The sequence below is a fragment of the Vulpes lagopus genome, chromosome 16 (assembly GCF_018345385.1).
Source record: "Vulpes lagopus strain Blue_001 chromosome 16, ASM1834538v1, whole genome shotgun sequence".
Classification (NCBI taxonomy): domain Eukaryota; kingdom Metazoa; phylum Chordata; class Mammalia; order Carnivora; family Canidae; genus Vulpes; species Vulpes lagopus.
Window position 1 is genome coordinate 3,700,461 of NC_054839.1, and position 18,053 is coordinate 3,718,513.

Below are 18,053 nucleotides of genomic sequence, written 5' to 3' on the forward strand. Positions count from 1 at the left end.
ATATTGTTTTTTTACAGGCAAAATAAGGGATATTCTAGAGTCTTTTTTGTTGTAGGTGAGTTTCACATAACATGCCAACTTTAGAACCTAATCACCATATAAAATGTGACTTTTATATCCTCTAACCGGTAATGTAACTGCCTGTGATTCCATTACTGAGTTTATTGGTACATTTTTAACATGAGATTGAATTTAAATATTTGAAGAAAATTAGGAAATATCCTACCAGTTTGCTTCTCTTAATGCATCTGAAGCTGCTACCAGATGACAATTACACTGAGTCGGCAATTTTTTGAGTGCTTGGTGTTTGGAGTACAAAATGATTAAGATGCATCCAATGCATTATCTATATGCTCAAAAGTATATAGGGTCTACACACACATATATAATTAAAATACAGAAAATAGATTATATAAAGGAGATGTACATTATAGAATTAAAGGAACAAATTTATGGAGGCAACTAACTACTTTGCTTAGAAGCAATGCTCAAGGAAGGCCATCAAGAGGAAAGTCATATTCAAGGGTCTAAAAGGCCAGAGATAAATGCAGAAAACAGTCCATTTCAGGCAATGCTCAGCATTGAGAGGAAGTCAGAAGCTTGGTCCTATGTTGCAAAAGGCACAGGACAATTGTTATTGGTACAAGAAAATGTCAAACTACATTGTCAATGTACACTATTCTCAAAAATAAAGTCCGGGTAGCTTAAACTCCTAAATGTAAAACAAAACAAAAAAACAACAACCAACCAAAAACCCCCAAACCCTAAACATATAGATGAGAGAGGAGAGAGAGAGATCTTCATGGCAGCAAGTTAAGAGATTTGTTTTTGGACTTTTTGATAAGAAAGATTTTTTTAACAGTACAACAAAAGCATAACTTATAAAGATGAGGGTTAATCAATTTCACTATATTAACCTTCTTCACTTTATGTGTGATAAATACACTAGCTGGGCCACCATGAAGTAAGTCCACTGAAGCCTATTTATCTCAGTAATTATAACTAAATCTTGAACAAAATACACATCTATATGAGGACCAGAAAAATAAACCAAAACAAGTGAATTGTGGGAGGAATTCAAAACCTGGAGAATAAGAGAAGAAAGACACACCCAGATTTAGGCAAATTAGGACCATTCTTCGATCTGCTCTGAATGGCCTGCTAAATAGGAATGGTAGTAGAAGAAAACTCAGAACTTAGGAGTGAAGGAAAGTTGCAGAAGTGATAAGTACTGGGACAATATAAAGAGTTTTCTCCACAGAAGTTGTTTAAAGCATGCATGACATTTGAAGGCAAAAGTTATAACATTGCCTAGGAGAATATATTCAATGTATGTAGATGTAAAGTATGTAACAACTATAAAATAGATGTAAAATATGGGACAACTGTAAAGAATGTAGATGTAATATATTTGTCACCGTAGATGTACGTAGATGTATGTGGTGACTAGAAAGTAAAGGCTAAAAGGAACATTACGGTTGATGCAAACAGACTGAAAGTTGGGTGTGTATATATTCCAATTGCTAAATCAGCCATGAAAAAAAATACAAAGACATAGAGTTGAAATACCAACAGATAAATTAAAATAGAATATTAAGAAATGTTCAAATGATCCAAATAAAGCATCATTGGGAAATAGATGAACAAAAAATGGTGGTGAGAAACAGAATAAAATAAAATGGACAGACCTATAGTCAATCACATCAATAATTACATTAAATGTAAATGGTCTGAACACACTAGTTAAAAATACAAAGGTTATCAGATTGGATAAAAATAAACATGACTCATCTATGTATTGTCTATAAAAATCTCAAGTTAACTACAGAGACATAATTAGGTTCAAAGTAAAGAGATGGATTTTCTTTGGGATGGGGAGGGGATGAAAATGCTCTAAAATTAGATTGTGGTAATAGTTGCACAGCCCTAAGGAATTACTAAAAAACTCTGAATTATATAGTTTAAAGGTATAATTGTATGGTATGTGAATTATATCTTAATACAGCTGATTAAAAATAATTAAGTGGGTGGAAAAAAAAAACCTTGCTGACCATGATCTAAAGAATGATGAAGTGGGTATATTAATTTCAGACAAAGCAGACCATAGAAGAAGGAGTATGATTAGAAATAAAAAAGAAAAGATGCATAAGGATAAGTAAATCTATTCATCAAGAAGATGCAATAATCTTAAAGGTCTATGCATCTAATAACAGAACTTCCAAATATATGAGGCAAAAACTAATTAAACTGAAAGAAAGAGTAGGCAAAAATCTCAATTATAGTTGGAGACTTGGATGCTCTTCTCCCAGTATTCAACAAAATAAGTGGACAGAAAACCAGCCAAGATACAGAAGCACTCAACAACACTGACAGCCAACTGACCCAATAGACGTTTCCAGATCACTACCTGACAATAGCAGAATACTCCTTTTCAAATGCGCATGGAAATTTCACAAGATAGACCATATCCTGGGCCATAAAGAATTCCTGATAAATTGAAGAGAAATAAAATTATACAAAGCATGTTCCCAGATCATAAGGCAATTAAACTAGAGATAAAAAAGAGAAATATATCTGAAATGCCCCTAAATATTTGGAAGGTAAACATTAGTCAAAGAGGAAATCCTATGGGAAAATAGAAAACATTTTTAATTGAATGAAAATAAAAGCAAAATGTATCAGAATATTCAGAATGCAGCTAACATAACTAGAGTTGGAAATTTATTGCATTAAATACTATTAGGAAAAAAGGCATCAAATCAATTATCTATGCTTGCTATTTAAGTAACTAGAAATAGAACAAATTAAACTCAAAGCAAGCAGAAGGAAGGAAATAATAAAGAGCACAGAAATCAATGAAAAAAATAATAGAGTATATCAATACAATCAAAAGCTATTTTTAAAAGATCAATAAATTTGATACACTTTTTTTTTTTTTTAGATTTTATTTGAGGGAGAGAACATGAGAGAGAAGAGCAGAGATGGGGCAGAGGGAGAGGGAGAAGCAGCTTCCCTGTTAAGAGGGAACCCGATATGGGTCCTGGGATCATGACCTGAGCTGAAGGCAGATTCTTAACCTACTGAGCCACCCAGGTGCCCCAAAGTTGACAAGCTTCTGGTTAGATTAAGAAAATACTATAATCCACATGTTTGTCATGCATGCAACTAGCAAGGAATATGACCCAGAATATGTAAAGAATTCCTGAAAATCATCAAGAAACTCATGCAAACTTGTTCAGAAATAGGAAAATGATGCCTTTGGACTACTAGGTCTGAGAACATATGAAAAAACACATCATAGCAACCAGGGAAATGCAAAATGAAACCATAATAAGATCTCTTTTGCACTTAATCACAATGGTTTAAAAAAATTACTCATAAAACCAAGTGATTACCAGAACAGAAATGCAAAGCATTCCCTTTTAGAGGTGTATAAATTGGTTCCACTATGTTGGGGAATAATTAGCAATAACTCCTATGTTGAAAATGTGCATACCCAGAAATGCAGCACTTCCATTTCTAGGGGAAACCTTTGGATATTTTTTTTTCTCTAATTATGAGTTAGGGGCATATTCTATCATTTTCACTGTAGCATTATTTGTAGCAGTAATAATTTGGAAACTTGTTTTTGGTAACGTTTTCCACTCCACTTTGTCCAATTATAAACCTTTGTTCTTAAGAAATGTCATGAATATATTTATGTAAAACTTGTTTCTGAGAAAAGTTCAAAGTGGAAGAGGCATGTTTACACCTAAAACATAATATATATAAAATATAAAATATTTATTTTATATATATACATATATATATATATATTTTTTAAGGTGTTGAAAGAGAGCTTCTAGAGGCACCAGTAAGAATCTGTGCTAATGCTGTCCCTGCTTATAGCCCTCTGATAAATGTTTGGGCATAAAAGTCCATGCTACCATATTGTCACTGGGTGTTCAGCATCATTTCTCTGCATCTTTCAAGGAGCTCGCTGGATTAGGGTTCTCAGGACCCGAGAGGCACTTCCAACCACCTTGTGAAAATCTGGAGGAAGACAATGTGGCTGCCAGAGTCACTGGTATCCACTGGGGCCCAAGATGGCAGCAGGGTGAGACCAACCCTTCCAGATGGGCTGGTATTCCCTCAGCTTTTCTCTTCCCATGGACTTGTTCCCTGCTGCGTTTTTTGAGGGAACTTGAATGCAACATTGTGCTCCATGCCTCTGAGTGTGTCCACTGTAATCTCCCTTCCTGCTGCCTCCCCTGGACAGCTCCACCTGCAGGCCTTTACCTTTAACCTTGAGCTAATACGCAGAATAAAACAGCAAATGAGGGCAACATGTATCAAAATGGGGGAACATCACCTCAACAAGTATAACAGCAAAACAATCTGCAGAATAATCTGCTCAGAGTGATACTTATTTTATTTTATTATTTTTTAATTTTATTTTATTTATTTTGATACATGATTTTAAAAGCATGCCAAGCATCCATTATGACCTGGGGATGTGATTTAGTTTATGTCTACATCCGTACCAGTGAAAGTGTAAATATGCACAAGGGTTCTGCAGTCATTTCAGAATAGGATACACCCCAGTGTGGCAGGCAGGGATGGGATCAGGACCTGGAGTATAGATTTCTCTAAAATATATATATGGTGCCAGAGCAAATATGCAAAAGTGTTAAGATTGAGTCAAGTGTTTTACTGCTCACTGTGCTTCTTTCCCCTACATTTATATAGCACAACAAAATATGTTTCAAAATCACATATATGCCACATTTTATCCAAATCCCTGGTAAGTGCTGGGTCCTCCCGAATCTGTCTAACCTGCATATTTTAGATAGCATCTACTATGTTAGAATCCAAATTGATGGTCAGAATACTGACCCTGAAAAAAACAAAACAAAACAAGATAATACAGCAAGCACTGTTTGTAAACACTTGTTATATTGTGGGGCAGACTTGTCATGTTATATGTATTTTCTTTATTCTATCTGAAAACTAATTGCTACTTTCTCTACCCCCATGTTAAATAACAATTACTGTATTCATAGCCAGTTCTTCTGGTTTTTTCCTTTCTTTAATTTTAAAAATTAAATTTAGTTAATTAAATGAATATTGAAATTCTGAAGTTAGCTAGTATTTGTAGTCAACCACATTATCTCTGCTGCGATGTCACTCACTCCCCTGTGCAATGGTATTGGCTCACTGCAGAAGGTAAGCATGTAGAGACAGCACAAAACCTTTTTACTTCTTATTCTTCTAATAGTTCTTAAAATTGCATTATCTCTTCATTGATAATAGTCAATGTGCTCACCAGAAAAACACTATGCATTTCAATATATTTTGGATATACATATGGTACAATTTTATGAAGGAAAATTACAAAATATAAGATTTTATTTTGTTTTCTTATTTTCCAAGTTTCTGGAAATATATCTCTACGGGATTGGTCTCTTTTCTGTTGAAAACGCTGCCATTCAACTCATACCATCAAATTAATTTACTGCCTTCATTTCTTGCACATAATATGGAAATCACCAGGGGTGCATACTGATTCCCTGAAACCTCAGCTGCGTGAAAGATCTTTCTATGCTAGATCTGCTTCTGTTTGTACCTTATCAATGAGTCACACATATATGTCCTTTTGAAGTGATTATCTAATTTCTATTTCCTCCCATGTGCTTTAGAATGATCCCTTAATGGTTGAACTAAATGTGTCTATATTTTGTTATTTTATCTAGCACACTGTTTCTTTTTCCTGCCAGGATATATTTCAGGCAGTCCACTGTGACAAAACAATGAATACTCTAGGAAGGCACTGGCTTTATTTAGAGCCCAGCAATACTTCATTTTGTTGATATGTGACATTACAGAAAGGTTTCTTTGATGGTTCAGTAAAACAAACCACATAACAGTTTGTCTCTTGATTGTGGATCAATCATACATTGATTAGGGCACCTAATCTTTGGTGGCTGTGTCGGGAGTAGGTTGGATATTTATTAAGCTCTCGGGTGCTGGATTGGCACTATTTTATCAGTGACCATCGATGATTTCTGACAATGAATATTTGAAAATGACAGATATTAATAATAACTTCTTAACTTCTTTTAAAAAGTTATATAACAAAAAGGTAAGTAATAATGATAAATGGCCACAGTGAAAATCAAAGCTCATAAGCCACATGATATCGCTGTGGAGAACAGACATCTGAGAGGAATAAGAGAGCGTGAAGTGGAAGTTGGAAAAATAAAAAGGAAGATGTAAATACAAACAAGGTATGCTCAAGCGAAAAAAGGAAACAGCTCATTCTTTAATATCAAGCAGAGAGCCCTGAGCAGATATGTAACTAGCAATTTCAGGCCAAGGGCAAGAACTAAACATTTTATTTTATTCACTCTGTCCTTGTATTCTTCCTGCCTTTGGGCCCCCACCTGCCACACGGTTCACGATTTTGCTCTATTTATAATCCATGGGGATCCTGTGTCAGGTTACCCGGCCTTCTGAGTCAGCAGAGGATGGCAAGCACAGCAAAAAAAAGCTAAGTCACTCTGAGTTGGAAGGTGTTCTCAGAATTTCACTCCCCGCTGAGTCTCCTACCATGGGGTTACTTTGGAGGGATCTCATCATGCTGAAGAGCACTCACTTTTCTTTTTAAAAAGCTACTTTTTTAAGTAGATAAATGGCATATGATTTTTATAAGTGCTATCTAATTTCAAAACCAACCTAAAGTGGCTTCTATGACCTCTGAGATTCCAGAGCTCAGCAGTGGGAAGTGCCACAGAGCCGCCCACCCCATCAGGGCCAGCGTGTAAGACTTCATGGTATCACACTCACTGCCAGTTGTACCTGTGCTGAGGGCCGTGCAAGGCCTGCCTCACGGCAAGGACCTACCGAGCCTTCCCTAGGAGGAGCACACACGAACCCAGCCACAGTCAAGATGCGCGAATGTCCCAGCTTTCACAATTTACAAATGTTTCAAGTGAAATTTATTTTTACTACTTTTATGAAAAGTCACTATGTGCTGCAAATTTGTAAATAATGTGAGATGGAAGAGGACGTAACCTGCATTGTCTCTATGCTTGCACCTGGAGGAAAGAAACCACGACTACTCATTGTGGTGCCACCTTCATAAGAAAATGTTCTACATCTCTATCAGTATCCAAGTTCTTATTTGCAAGCAACAAAAACTCTACACATCTGAGCAGGTGGAGCCCTTACTGGAAGGTGAGACAAAGGCATGTGGCAAGGGGACAGAAATCAAGGTGGGTTCAGTGGCTGGCAGTGGTTACATGCTGCCTAACAGTTGCCATGGAAAGGAGCCATCAAGTCACCTGTCACCCCCTTGGTGACATCTGCTTTTCTCATCCTTCCATTATATGTCTCTCACTCCATTATCCATGGTTGATAGACTGACTGTGTGTTTGTCTAGCTCTCAAAGGACGGAGGGAAAGGGTGGGGGGGTCTCTCCCCTTACAGTTTCATCATGAGAAACCTTAACATGTGACTGGCAACTATAAAGCCAAATTACAAATGTCCACCATGGCCACTGTGAATTTTGTCTTGACTAACAATTCTTCATATTTTATGAAAATTTGGATGATTCCTCCATTCTTTTTTTTCAGAATTAATTAATTTGAGGCAGAGAGAGAGTGAGCGAGCAAGCATGAGTGGGCATGGGAGGGCAGAAGGGCAGAGAGAGAGGGAGAAAGAGATTCCCCAGTGAGCAGGGAGCCCGATGTGGGGCTCAATTCCAGGACCCTGAGATCATGACCTGAGCCAAAGGCAGACACTTCACTGGCTCAGCCACTCAGGCGCCCTCCCCCATTCTTTTTAAAGGGTTTTTGCATTCTCAGAAACAGGACTTATGATCTTGGCATCCATTCAAACCAGGCATCCTGAATTTTCCCTATGATCTTTGGGAAATTACTGAATCTATTTCCTGTTTTCTCTATATACAATAATGCACATACATTTTATCTTAGAGATTTCACTAAAATCACGGATGATGCTAATTAGACTATAGATCTCTGTAACGAGAAATTCAATCTGTAGTCAACATTTAATTTTACTGCTATATATCTAATCAGCCCAGGACTGATTTTATAGAATTCTTATCTAATTGCATCAGTAGAAAATCTAAAAGGCAGTATGTCTGTAGGTGTCCACATTTCATGTATAAATGTCACACAAGACACATTTATGCTGAAAGGCATGTGGCCATTTCATGTGTAATTTCACGTAAGTCTTAAAGCTTGTCAACAGTGAGAAATGTGTCCTACCATGACAGGATGCCTGCACTTTTGCAAGGAATAAAATGAGCCCAGTTTCCTGCTTCCTGGAAAAGAGACACTGTGCACCTGAACAGAACACCTGCATTGAAAACTAGGGATACAAACGTATTCCTGGTGATATTTCCCATCTCTCTTTGCTTCTTAGCCAAATCTAAGAAAAATCAGGGGAAGAGCTACAAAGCTGCCTACCTTATGTGCCTTCTTTCAAAATCAACCCTTTCTCTCTCTCTTTTTTTTTAAGATTTTATTTATTTATTCATGAGAGACACAGAGAGAGGGGCAGAGACACAGGCAGAGGGAGAAGCAGGCTCCATGCAGGGAGCCTGAAGTGGGACTCGATCCCAGGTCTCCAGGATCAGGCCCTGGGCTGAAGGCAGCGCTAAACCACTGAGCCACCCGGGCTGCCCTGAGCCACCTGGGCTGCCCTTTTTCTATGAACTATATTGCAGTGGGTGCCCTGGAAAGGGTGTCACCTGGCCTGCCTCTGGGCTCTAAGGTACCGGAATCAGTCTTACAAGTTCATTGTAAGTAGGATCCCCCCCCCCCCCCCCCCCCCGGGAATTACCTTAGATAAAGCATCTGTAAGGCTTACAAAGCAAAGTGAATGCATCTCCAAGGAACGGAGGGGGAGATTAGGACGATCTGTTACTGTAACCATTCCGTATTTTCTTTCTATTTCAGTACCTATATAAAGGTGTAAGTGATTTCAGCAGACTGCCTACTGTAAGATTTATTTTTAAGATTACAGTTATTGATTTTTCTCACTCCCTCATCAGTGTTATTTAGAAAAATCTCAGCTGATGACAATGGACCTGTCTATATAACGCCAAATATTCAGATGAAAGTGCATCATGGGCTGGCTTGTTGATTTTATGGAAACATCGGGATACATGACTGACTTATTTTTACAGATTTTTCCTTAAAGAATTTGTTTATTTGACAGATAGTGAGAGAGCACAAGCAGGGGAAATGGCAGATGCAGAGGGAGAAGCAGGCTCCCCACTGAGCTGGGAGCCCAACACAGGGCTCAACTCCAGGACCCTGAGATCATGATCTGAGCAGAAGGCAGATGCTTAACCAACTGAACCACCCAGGGCCCCCTTTTAAAGATTTTTATGTAGATATTTGACATCATAAAAGTTGTACTGTAGCTTCATGTGAAATAATCCTGTTATTAAAGCAATAATGTTGACAATATTGGTAACAGGCTCTTTATACATTGTTGGTTGTGTCATCTTGAATGCAAACTCATCTTTCTGAAGATAATGACTAAAACCATATTTTAAAATTCAGCATAAAAAGAACACTAGATCATATATAAATCCTTTTTCTTTCTAAAAACCCTCGTGATTTTTTTTTCTTGAAGTGATAATCTTTATTTTGGTGAACTTTTTTAAGGCTGAACACATCAAGCATACACACAAAATCCCTGAAACGCATCAAAGAGCTTTGTGGACTATAATCTCATGTTGATTTTATAGTGTTCTGACCATATGCTCTATTTTCTTTTCCTTTATTTACTTATTGTTTTATTTTTTTTTTTTTACTTTTTTTTTTTTTTTTTTTTTACTTATTGTTTTAAAGTAAGCTCTTCACCCAACAGTGGGGTTTGAACTCAGCCCCCAAGATCAAGTGTTATATCTTCTACTAGGTGCCCCATATACTACCACATTATAAATGAATATGTGTTATGTGGAATTTAGGGGTAGAAACTGAGAAATAATGGCATAAACCCACAGGTGCCTCAAGCATTTTATTTCCACACCTCTGGCCCCTGAAGTCCTCCTACTTTGGCTGAGGTCAAATGCAGAGAACGTGTTAGCATCACTGCAGGGATGTAATGTCATCTTCACCTGACAGTGATTTTTAAATACCACAACATAAATTATGTCTACAAAAGTATTTGTTAATTTTTGTTTGTTTTGGACATTCTTCTTCTCTTTCTAGCTGGAGCTAGAGACAGAAGCTGGAGCCTCTGAGATAGAAGAGGAGAAAGAAGGACATTGAGCTGAAGACACTTAGGGCCCAAGTGAGGACAACTGTGTTCTCTAGTGTGGGAAGGACATACATTCTTGGTCACACTTTCATGGGAGTCTGCTCGTCACTTAATTCCAGCTATTACGACAACCGTGACTATGTCGGGGTCATTACCTGAGTGGTGTGGCTCTCTCTCTGTCTCTGAAATGATGAGGGCGTGGAGCTGCTCACAGACAACCTGGAGAATCCATCTTCTTCAGGTAAACCTATGGAGGTCAATGCCAAGAAGTCGTTAAGTTGTGTATCCTTCCCCCAAATAAGACAAGCCGTGTACTTACTGCAATAAACTCAAATTGTTCAAGTTCATGGACTGAAATGGTCAGTAAATATTCCCTGAATAATAAATTTCCCAAGGGAACATGGGGACACAAGTACTGCTGCAGATCCATTTAAGAGAAGAGGAAATATGCTGGCAAAAAGCAGTGCGGTGGGAATCAAGAAATGTTCCATAGAGGCACAAGTTGAGTAAAGAAGTACTGGAAAGGAGGAGGGAAACTCTCCTGGAGACTGAGGGCTGTCTGGTGAAGTAGCGATGGCAGAAGGAAGAGCACGGGTAGAACACAGAGTGAGTGGTTTCCTTGACTGGCTACAGAGGGAAGTTGGTGTTTCATCTGTGGAGTTGCAGGGAGGCAAAGCGGGGATTCAAGACAGACAAGACATTATCAAATCTACGCATCACATGAACTCTGTTGACTCGTGGTCCTTCATATGCAAAGGCAAGGAAGAGACTGGGTAGAGTTTTAGGCAGAAGAGGTCAGGGTAGCTGTCCTTTCACTGCGATCAATTCCTAACCAACCATGTAGGATAAAGAGCAGCTGTGAGAAAATGTATGTCCTCCACCAAAATAATACAAAAGGACCTCTAGAGCACCAGAGGGTTAAATAACGATTCCTTAGGATAGAAGCAGGGTTTCTCAACCTCAGTACAGTTGACACTTTGGGCTATGTATCTCTGCCGTGGGGCTGCCCGGTGCACTGTACGAGGTTTGGCAGCATTCCTGGTCTCTACCCCAGATGGGAGTAGCACCTCACCAGTGTGATAGCCAAAGATGCCCGCTGGGAGGCAAGATCATCCCTGGGAGAGAGGGATGGAATATCATCACAGGTGACTCGCTAAGAAAAATAAATACATGAAAAAAAAAAAAAAGAAAGAAAAGCCACTTGATGGAATGAGCTCAATCCAGAGACTTAAAATTATGAAGTGATTGCTACTCTTACCTAAAATCATCATTAACCAGGATGGTGTAATTGATTAAACATATACAGACTTCCTAAATTAAAGATCATTAGCAAATGATGGCACACTTCTGCAATTACAGGAGTCAGCGAGTTTCTCAGGGAAGTCCACAAGACCCCACCGACACATAACAAGGCCCCCAGTCAATCTTCCTGTTATATATATAAATGCCTTGGCATGGAAAGGTTAGCTTTGTCCAGACTGGGCAGACTGGGGCCGGCACTTGGAAAACGACAGGCCTGCAAATGGGGGTCATGGGGGAAGATGGGTCCTGGCCAGAAGCAACAGTAATGTCTGAGGTTGGCTGGGGGAATACTGTATTCAGGACTGGTGTAACAGATGTGGGGAAGGGGCCAATCAAACACGGGTAGAGTGGTCTGGTGTGTAAACCAGGTGGTGGTGTGGCTCTCTCTCTGTCTCTGAAATGATGAGGGTGTAGAGCTGCTCACAGACAACCTGGAGAATCCATCTTCTTCAGGTAAACCTATGGGACGATGGAAATCTGAGGTCAGTTACAAGCTGGAATTCCAGGTAACCAGATAAGCAGATAGTCAGCAATAAAATGTGTGTCCACACAGCCCAGCACAGCAAAGAGTCTGGGCTTCAAGTGAAAGAAGAGTGCCAAAAGTGTGGTTGTCCGTGAGGGGAACAGAGTGATGACCAACAAGCAAGACAAACATCCACATCTAGAAAATCTACTTCAGGGACATCTTACTAAGACCAGGAATCTGAGGAAGGGGAAGAACGTTGGGGTCCATTTTTCAAAACTGAATTATAAATTAGAAGTTTACTCCCTGAATAAAAACAAAGTCAGCTCGTGGAGGATACACACTCAGAGCCAAATTAGTAGCATGATGTGCTTTATATAGTGTCAATTAAATAAAGTTAAGATTTATGGTCACCCTCTGAATAAGGCACTGGGAAATGCAATGAAACAGAAAGGAGTGACCCTTAGCCAGAACATAGAGTGGAGTGAGATACGGGTCAGGCAGTGGGGACAAGTGACATTGAGCAGGGTCCTAGAGAGAGCAGGGATGGATTCTGATGAAGGGACTGGAGGCACGTGGTGGTGGAGACATCAAAGGATCTGAGTCTTCTGGGAGGAGAATGCGCTGAAAGGTGAACAAGTCAAGGTGCACATGCTTGGGAGAACTCTAGGTAAAGACATCAAATTTCCAGATGGCTCCACACCCAGTGGAAGGGCCCCTGAGAGGGTGTGGCTGGGGGAGGGGGGGGGACCCTGCAAGATGTACTGGAAGGTAGGGAAGGTCAAGGGGAAGCACTTGACATGCCATTCCACAGACATTTGATAATATTTTGTAGGCAATGGACAGCACCATGGGTTTCTGAGATGGGGAAGGGATATGATGCCATTTTACCTGAGTGGTGAGTTAAGAGGCCTTTCTTACCTGTTGAATAAAGGAATCACGGATCCCAGAGCCTGTGGCAGGGTCAACAAGGGAGGGACAGATGGTGTCAGGGTAGGGCAGGTGAAGGCATGGGGATGGAGAGCCGGGTGCAGAGGGGCGGTTGAGGGAGGAGGGGTGCTGTGAGCCTTGGTGTGTGTGGTGTCTCCTCCCCATCATGAAAGCGCAGGTGGAGGGAGTAAAGGAGACCGACTAGCCTGGGGTGCAGGAAACCTTTGATGGTTGAAGCAAACAGGTGGGAGAAGCTCACTCAGGCCAATGTGCCAAAGGGAGTGGGAGCCAGAAGATAGAGTTATAACTGGGAAGCACTGAGGACGTTAGAAGGCAGAGTTTAATTTAGTTTTGTTTTTGAACAATACAATATTTTATCTTGTTGCCATATGAGAAGCAGCACATTTTAAAGGCAAATAATCTAAAAATGACACCAAAAGGAAAAAAAAAGAAAACCCATGAAGGAAAAAATGGATTAGTATCTCTATTTGAACATTTAAAAATAAATATATGCTAAAATATCATAAAAATAAAATGCCAACTAAAAAAGAACAATACAGAACATTTAAATATACTAAATAAAAGGCTTTCCTATTCTTAAAGCACCCTACAGATCAAAATAAAGAACCTGCTGTCAGATTTTAAAACATGGCAAAGAATATGTAGTGAGAGGAAAGTAAGTAAGCACTAAATAATAAAAATAAGCAATAAATGTTCAAAAAATGCACGTAGAAGTACATTAACATACCCACTTTATTTATTAAGATAACAAGTGTTTAAAACATTTTATTACAGAAACCTCACACACATATAAAAGTAAAGAGAAGATGTAGTGAAACTCTAGTTGTGCATCACCAAGATTTGGGATAGTCATTATTTTAATCTTGTTTCACTTCTCAATATCTTAAAAAAAAAAAAAAAAAAAAGACCTAGAAATCATGTCATCTCACCTGTCAATTCTTAACATGTATCTCTCCTGCAGGCAAGGGGTTTCCTCTGCAGCTACCGTGTGCTATGCAAAGGCCCCAGACAAGCCCCCAAGTCTTGGGGTAGAGAATTCTACTGTGTTCCTACAGAGCTGAAGTTTTGTGATGTGTGTGGAGGGGATGTCCCATCCTGTTCAGGTTAATCTGAACATTTATTTGTTGAGTTCCATTGAAGGCTTGTATCCCAGAAGATTGTCTGCACATTCACAAACATGTTCTACGTTATTTGTGGCCACAGCCTTCTCCTCAGACCACATTCTGAAGTGACATTCCCGATGGATACAGTTCTCTGCCCTCAACATGTCCTTTCCACGGCCCCAATGGGGGGCCTCAAAATGCTAAACAAGCCCACTTGATATGAAGCCATCATTTTCAGGAGCCATGTTTTTCCAAATTATAGCAAGGGCTCAGGTCTTCTGCAGCCATCCACATCCTGCCCCCCAGATTCCCCACTCTTCTGTTCAAAGAAGGCAGGCAGAGGCTTGGGGGAGGCATTCCCCACCCGCTGATGTAATAGTAACACTATAGAACATGCCGGTCTGCACTGGGGGTTGGCAGATGGGGAGTCAGGAAGTCATCAGCCTTGAGTTTTGATCAAGGGTCCAGGTAGAGGGAGGAGACTCTGTACATCCTCTCCTTGTGAGTGGGGTCCTGCTCAGAGCTTTGCAAGGAATCTTTCCCCAGGATGCTCAGGGGCAGTGGGGTTCAGGACATTCTCCCCATCATGTGTGGTGTGGATCCTGATCCAGGACTCCCTTGAGATTTGTAAGGGGGATGTTGAAAAGGAATAGCCTCTGTGGTGGTAAAGCTTCCATGTAAAACCCCACGGGTTTATGGAAAGTCTTCTAAGAACAGAAGCATGGCGCGGGCTGTAGAAGGTGGTGTGTCTCTGAATCTTGTGTAATGAACCAGTTAGTACCTGCTGGTCACAATCCCTGAAATTAAGTTTGTTGAGTTAATAGCAATGAGGTTTGATCCTCCTTTCGTGTCCTCCCAGCCTATCCAGTACCCCCTTATCTTTAAGTCATGCCTCTCTCAGTTTTTGTGAAATTGGACATCTGTGCTCCTCTATCTCAGGTCAGAAGGTCTGCCCTTCTCAAGGGAGATTTCTAAAAGCTTGGCACTCTACATGGTTCTGTGGTCAGATTTTCCCTCATTTCTCCTTAAATGTTTTCCTCTGAGGCTAAAAATGATCCCATTTCTCCAGCTTCCTTGAAAACTCTGCCTTTTCTATCTTTCCATCCTGGAACTCCTCTGAAACTCCCAAGCTATTAGCATCATTTATGTAATCACCGTGGACAGCTATGAGTCCCTGTTAACTCTTGAACTTCAAATCCAACCCACAGAATAAACCTCCTCTTCAAACTGTTTCTAACTTCTGTTAGGGTGCCCTGTTCTCTTGTCCAGAAGCTCAACATCATTTCTTCACTGGAAAGTGTGCCCTTCTACTCTGAATCTGATCCATTCTGAAAATCCCAATCCTTGGGACACCTGGATGGCTCAGTGGTTGAGCATCTGCCTTTGGCTCAGGCCATGATCCCAGGGTCCTAGGATCGAGTCCTGCATCGGGATCCCCGCAGGGAGCCTGCTTCTCCCTCTGCCTGTGTCTCTTCCTCTTTCTCTCTTTCTGTGTCTCTCATGAATAAATAAATAAAATATTTCAAAAAAAAATCTCAGCCCACAGGAATCTCTTCCATCTGGAGGCAACAGAGCACTCATTATTTATGTCATTGATCTGACACTTGTTACTGGCTGTTCTGTTTTGTGATTTCTCTTGAAATGTATTGTTAACACTACATATGATCCCCTTTCCAAACAGAGCACCTCCTGAGTTGGTTAGATTTCCTATGGTTCTGCATGCATTGCATAAGGGCTGCATGCAACTGGTGCCTCATAAATGCTTTGGTTGACTGATGTGCACTTGCCTTTCACCAGGCTTCTTCATGCCAACCTGTCCTTTATATTATTTTGAATTTTCTAACCCTCTAAGGGAAAAAACAGAGCCTTCCCTGGAACTCCAGCCATATATCTCAATTTACATTCATTTCTGAGGCTCCAATTTTGTAATGTCTGTCATCACACTGAATACCAGTGTAGGCCACCAAAATGATAAGTATGTTTGACTACACACACGGGGCACTGGGGTCTATGTGTAAGTAAGTCATTAGTCATCGATTCTAGCATTATAATCTGTATGGTCTTGGGCAAACTAACTCACTGCCTTATACTTCAACTACATCATGCTTTTTTGTTTTTATTAGACACATTTTCAGTGATTTTCTAGCTCTCTAGTATCTAAGCTTTTATGATACCTATGTATAGGTAACGTTTATTGAACACCAATTTGTCCTAACATCATTGTACTAAACCCTCATAACAATCTCATAAGGCAGGCCCTTTAATTATCCCCATTTTTAAGATGAGAAAACTGAGACCCATACAGATTAAGTAATTTGCTCCAAGGCATGGAGTTCGTAAGCATGAGAGCTGGGGTCTGAACGGAGGCACACAGGGACCATGCAGCAGTGCCAGGAAAGAGTTGAGTGGGCATTTCAACCCAGCCATTTTGAATCCCGACTTTTCAACTACAGTGGGGAAAAGTTAATTAAATGAAATCCAAATTAGCCATTATTTGATATGACTTCAAAATATTTTTAGCCAGATGCAGTGGGGCAGGGCCTTCTAAATGCCTGAGGAGCTAGCTTTCTTTGCAAAGCTACCTTCTGCTGCTGAAAATAGATATTTGCACAATATTCCAGATTGTCATGTGAAGGCTTGCTTCCTCTGGCAGTTGGCCTTTGAATCAGACAACAATATGAGTTCCAAAGAATCTATACAATTCCCATAAATAAAGTGATGTTGCAAAATGTATATTTGAATGTTTTTCATGGGCTCAAAGAAAGGATCCTTTGCCAGCATTCTGGATCTATCTCGAGCAGGGCTGACAAAAGGCATTTTTAGATGTTTCCAGAATCACTGTGGTTTGGTGCTCTGGTGGTGCTAGTTTCAATATGGTGCTGGAGCCGATGTAAAGAATGCAGAGCTCCTGGTCCTGCAGATGGTCCCCACCTCCCACCCCCAGTCCTTCCCTGTGGAAAGCCCTTTACACCACAGATAATCCTTACTGTGCAGCGAGGATAAACATAACTCGAGTAAAAAAAAGAAACAATTTTCAAGAATGATAAATGGAAAACCAAATGTAATGGCTGTATTCTTTAATTGCCATTTGTTTCCTGATGCCCAGCAATAAAATGTATATTCATTGAGCAGCAAGGAAGAAAGTCATACTGAACATAAAATGGCCTAGCTGGGATTTTTTATATCTTTATTTCTCCGCAAAATAAACATCTTTATGCTCACAATATTTTGTGTGATACAACTAAAATGTCCTAACGCTAAAAACTGTTCCTTAATCTAATGATAAATAACCACAAGTCCGGGGAATAATTAAGTATACCAAAAAAGATCTAAGTCTGTGTTCACATTAGTAAAAGGATGGCAATTAAAGTAAGTGATAGCTATAATTACCCACACATAACTATATTTCAGCAAATGAACAAACAGATAATTATTTCTGGGAAGCAGAGGTAGCATGCAGATACTGGCATGCAAGAGAAATAATTTCCTAGAAAATAACACTATTTCTGATTCAATTAGAATTTCAAGTTATTTTAAACATTTATTTCCATCTCGTGCCTTTATTTAGAAAGCACACTGACTCTATGTTGTGAATTAGGAATCATGAGCAGTAACCGCTTTCAGAATTATAATGATCACATATATATCATGTACTGCACATGTGTAATATTTGTTCAGTTTGTATCATACGGACAAGGAGAAATTTTCTGACTCTGCACCCTGCCCAGAACTCAGTGGCTCCCATGTAACCTGCAACATCGTTCCAATCAGTGTCTGCCTACCCAGTGCTAAGTATCCAGGGCATTGTGCTCAGTACTGTCGTCATTATGGGGAAGTTGCAGGTAGCTTTTAAAGACTGAAACCCCAATTGCAATAATTTTTCTTCTGTGCATGTTATCTCCTGAGGTTTCAAAGTGATCATCAATTAATGACAACACAGAACTAGCTTTATTGTA

General features: G+C 39.7%; 1 protein-coding gene across 1 annotated transcript in view; it reads right to left on the reverse strand.

Annotated features, from left to right (window-relative positions):
- MYO16 (myosin XVI) overlaps positions 1 to 18,053 on the reverse strand; it is a 451,497-nt gene that overhangs the window by 16,972 nt on the left and 416,472 nt on the right. The window contains exon 33 of the mRNA XM_041730888.1: positions 10,434 to 10,525. Within this exon, the coding sequence (XP_041586822.1) occupies positions 10,434 to 10,525 (92 nt within the window). The remainder of the gene's footprint in view (positions 1 to 10,433; positions 10,526 to 18,053) is intronic.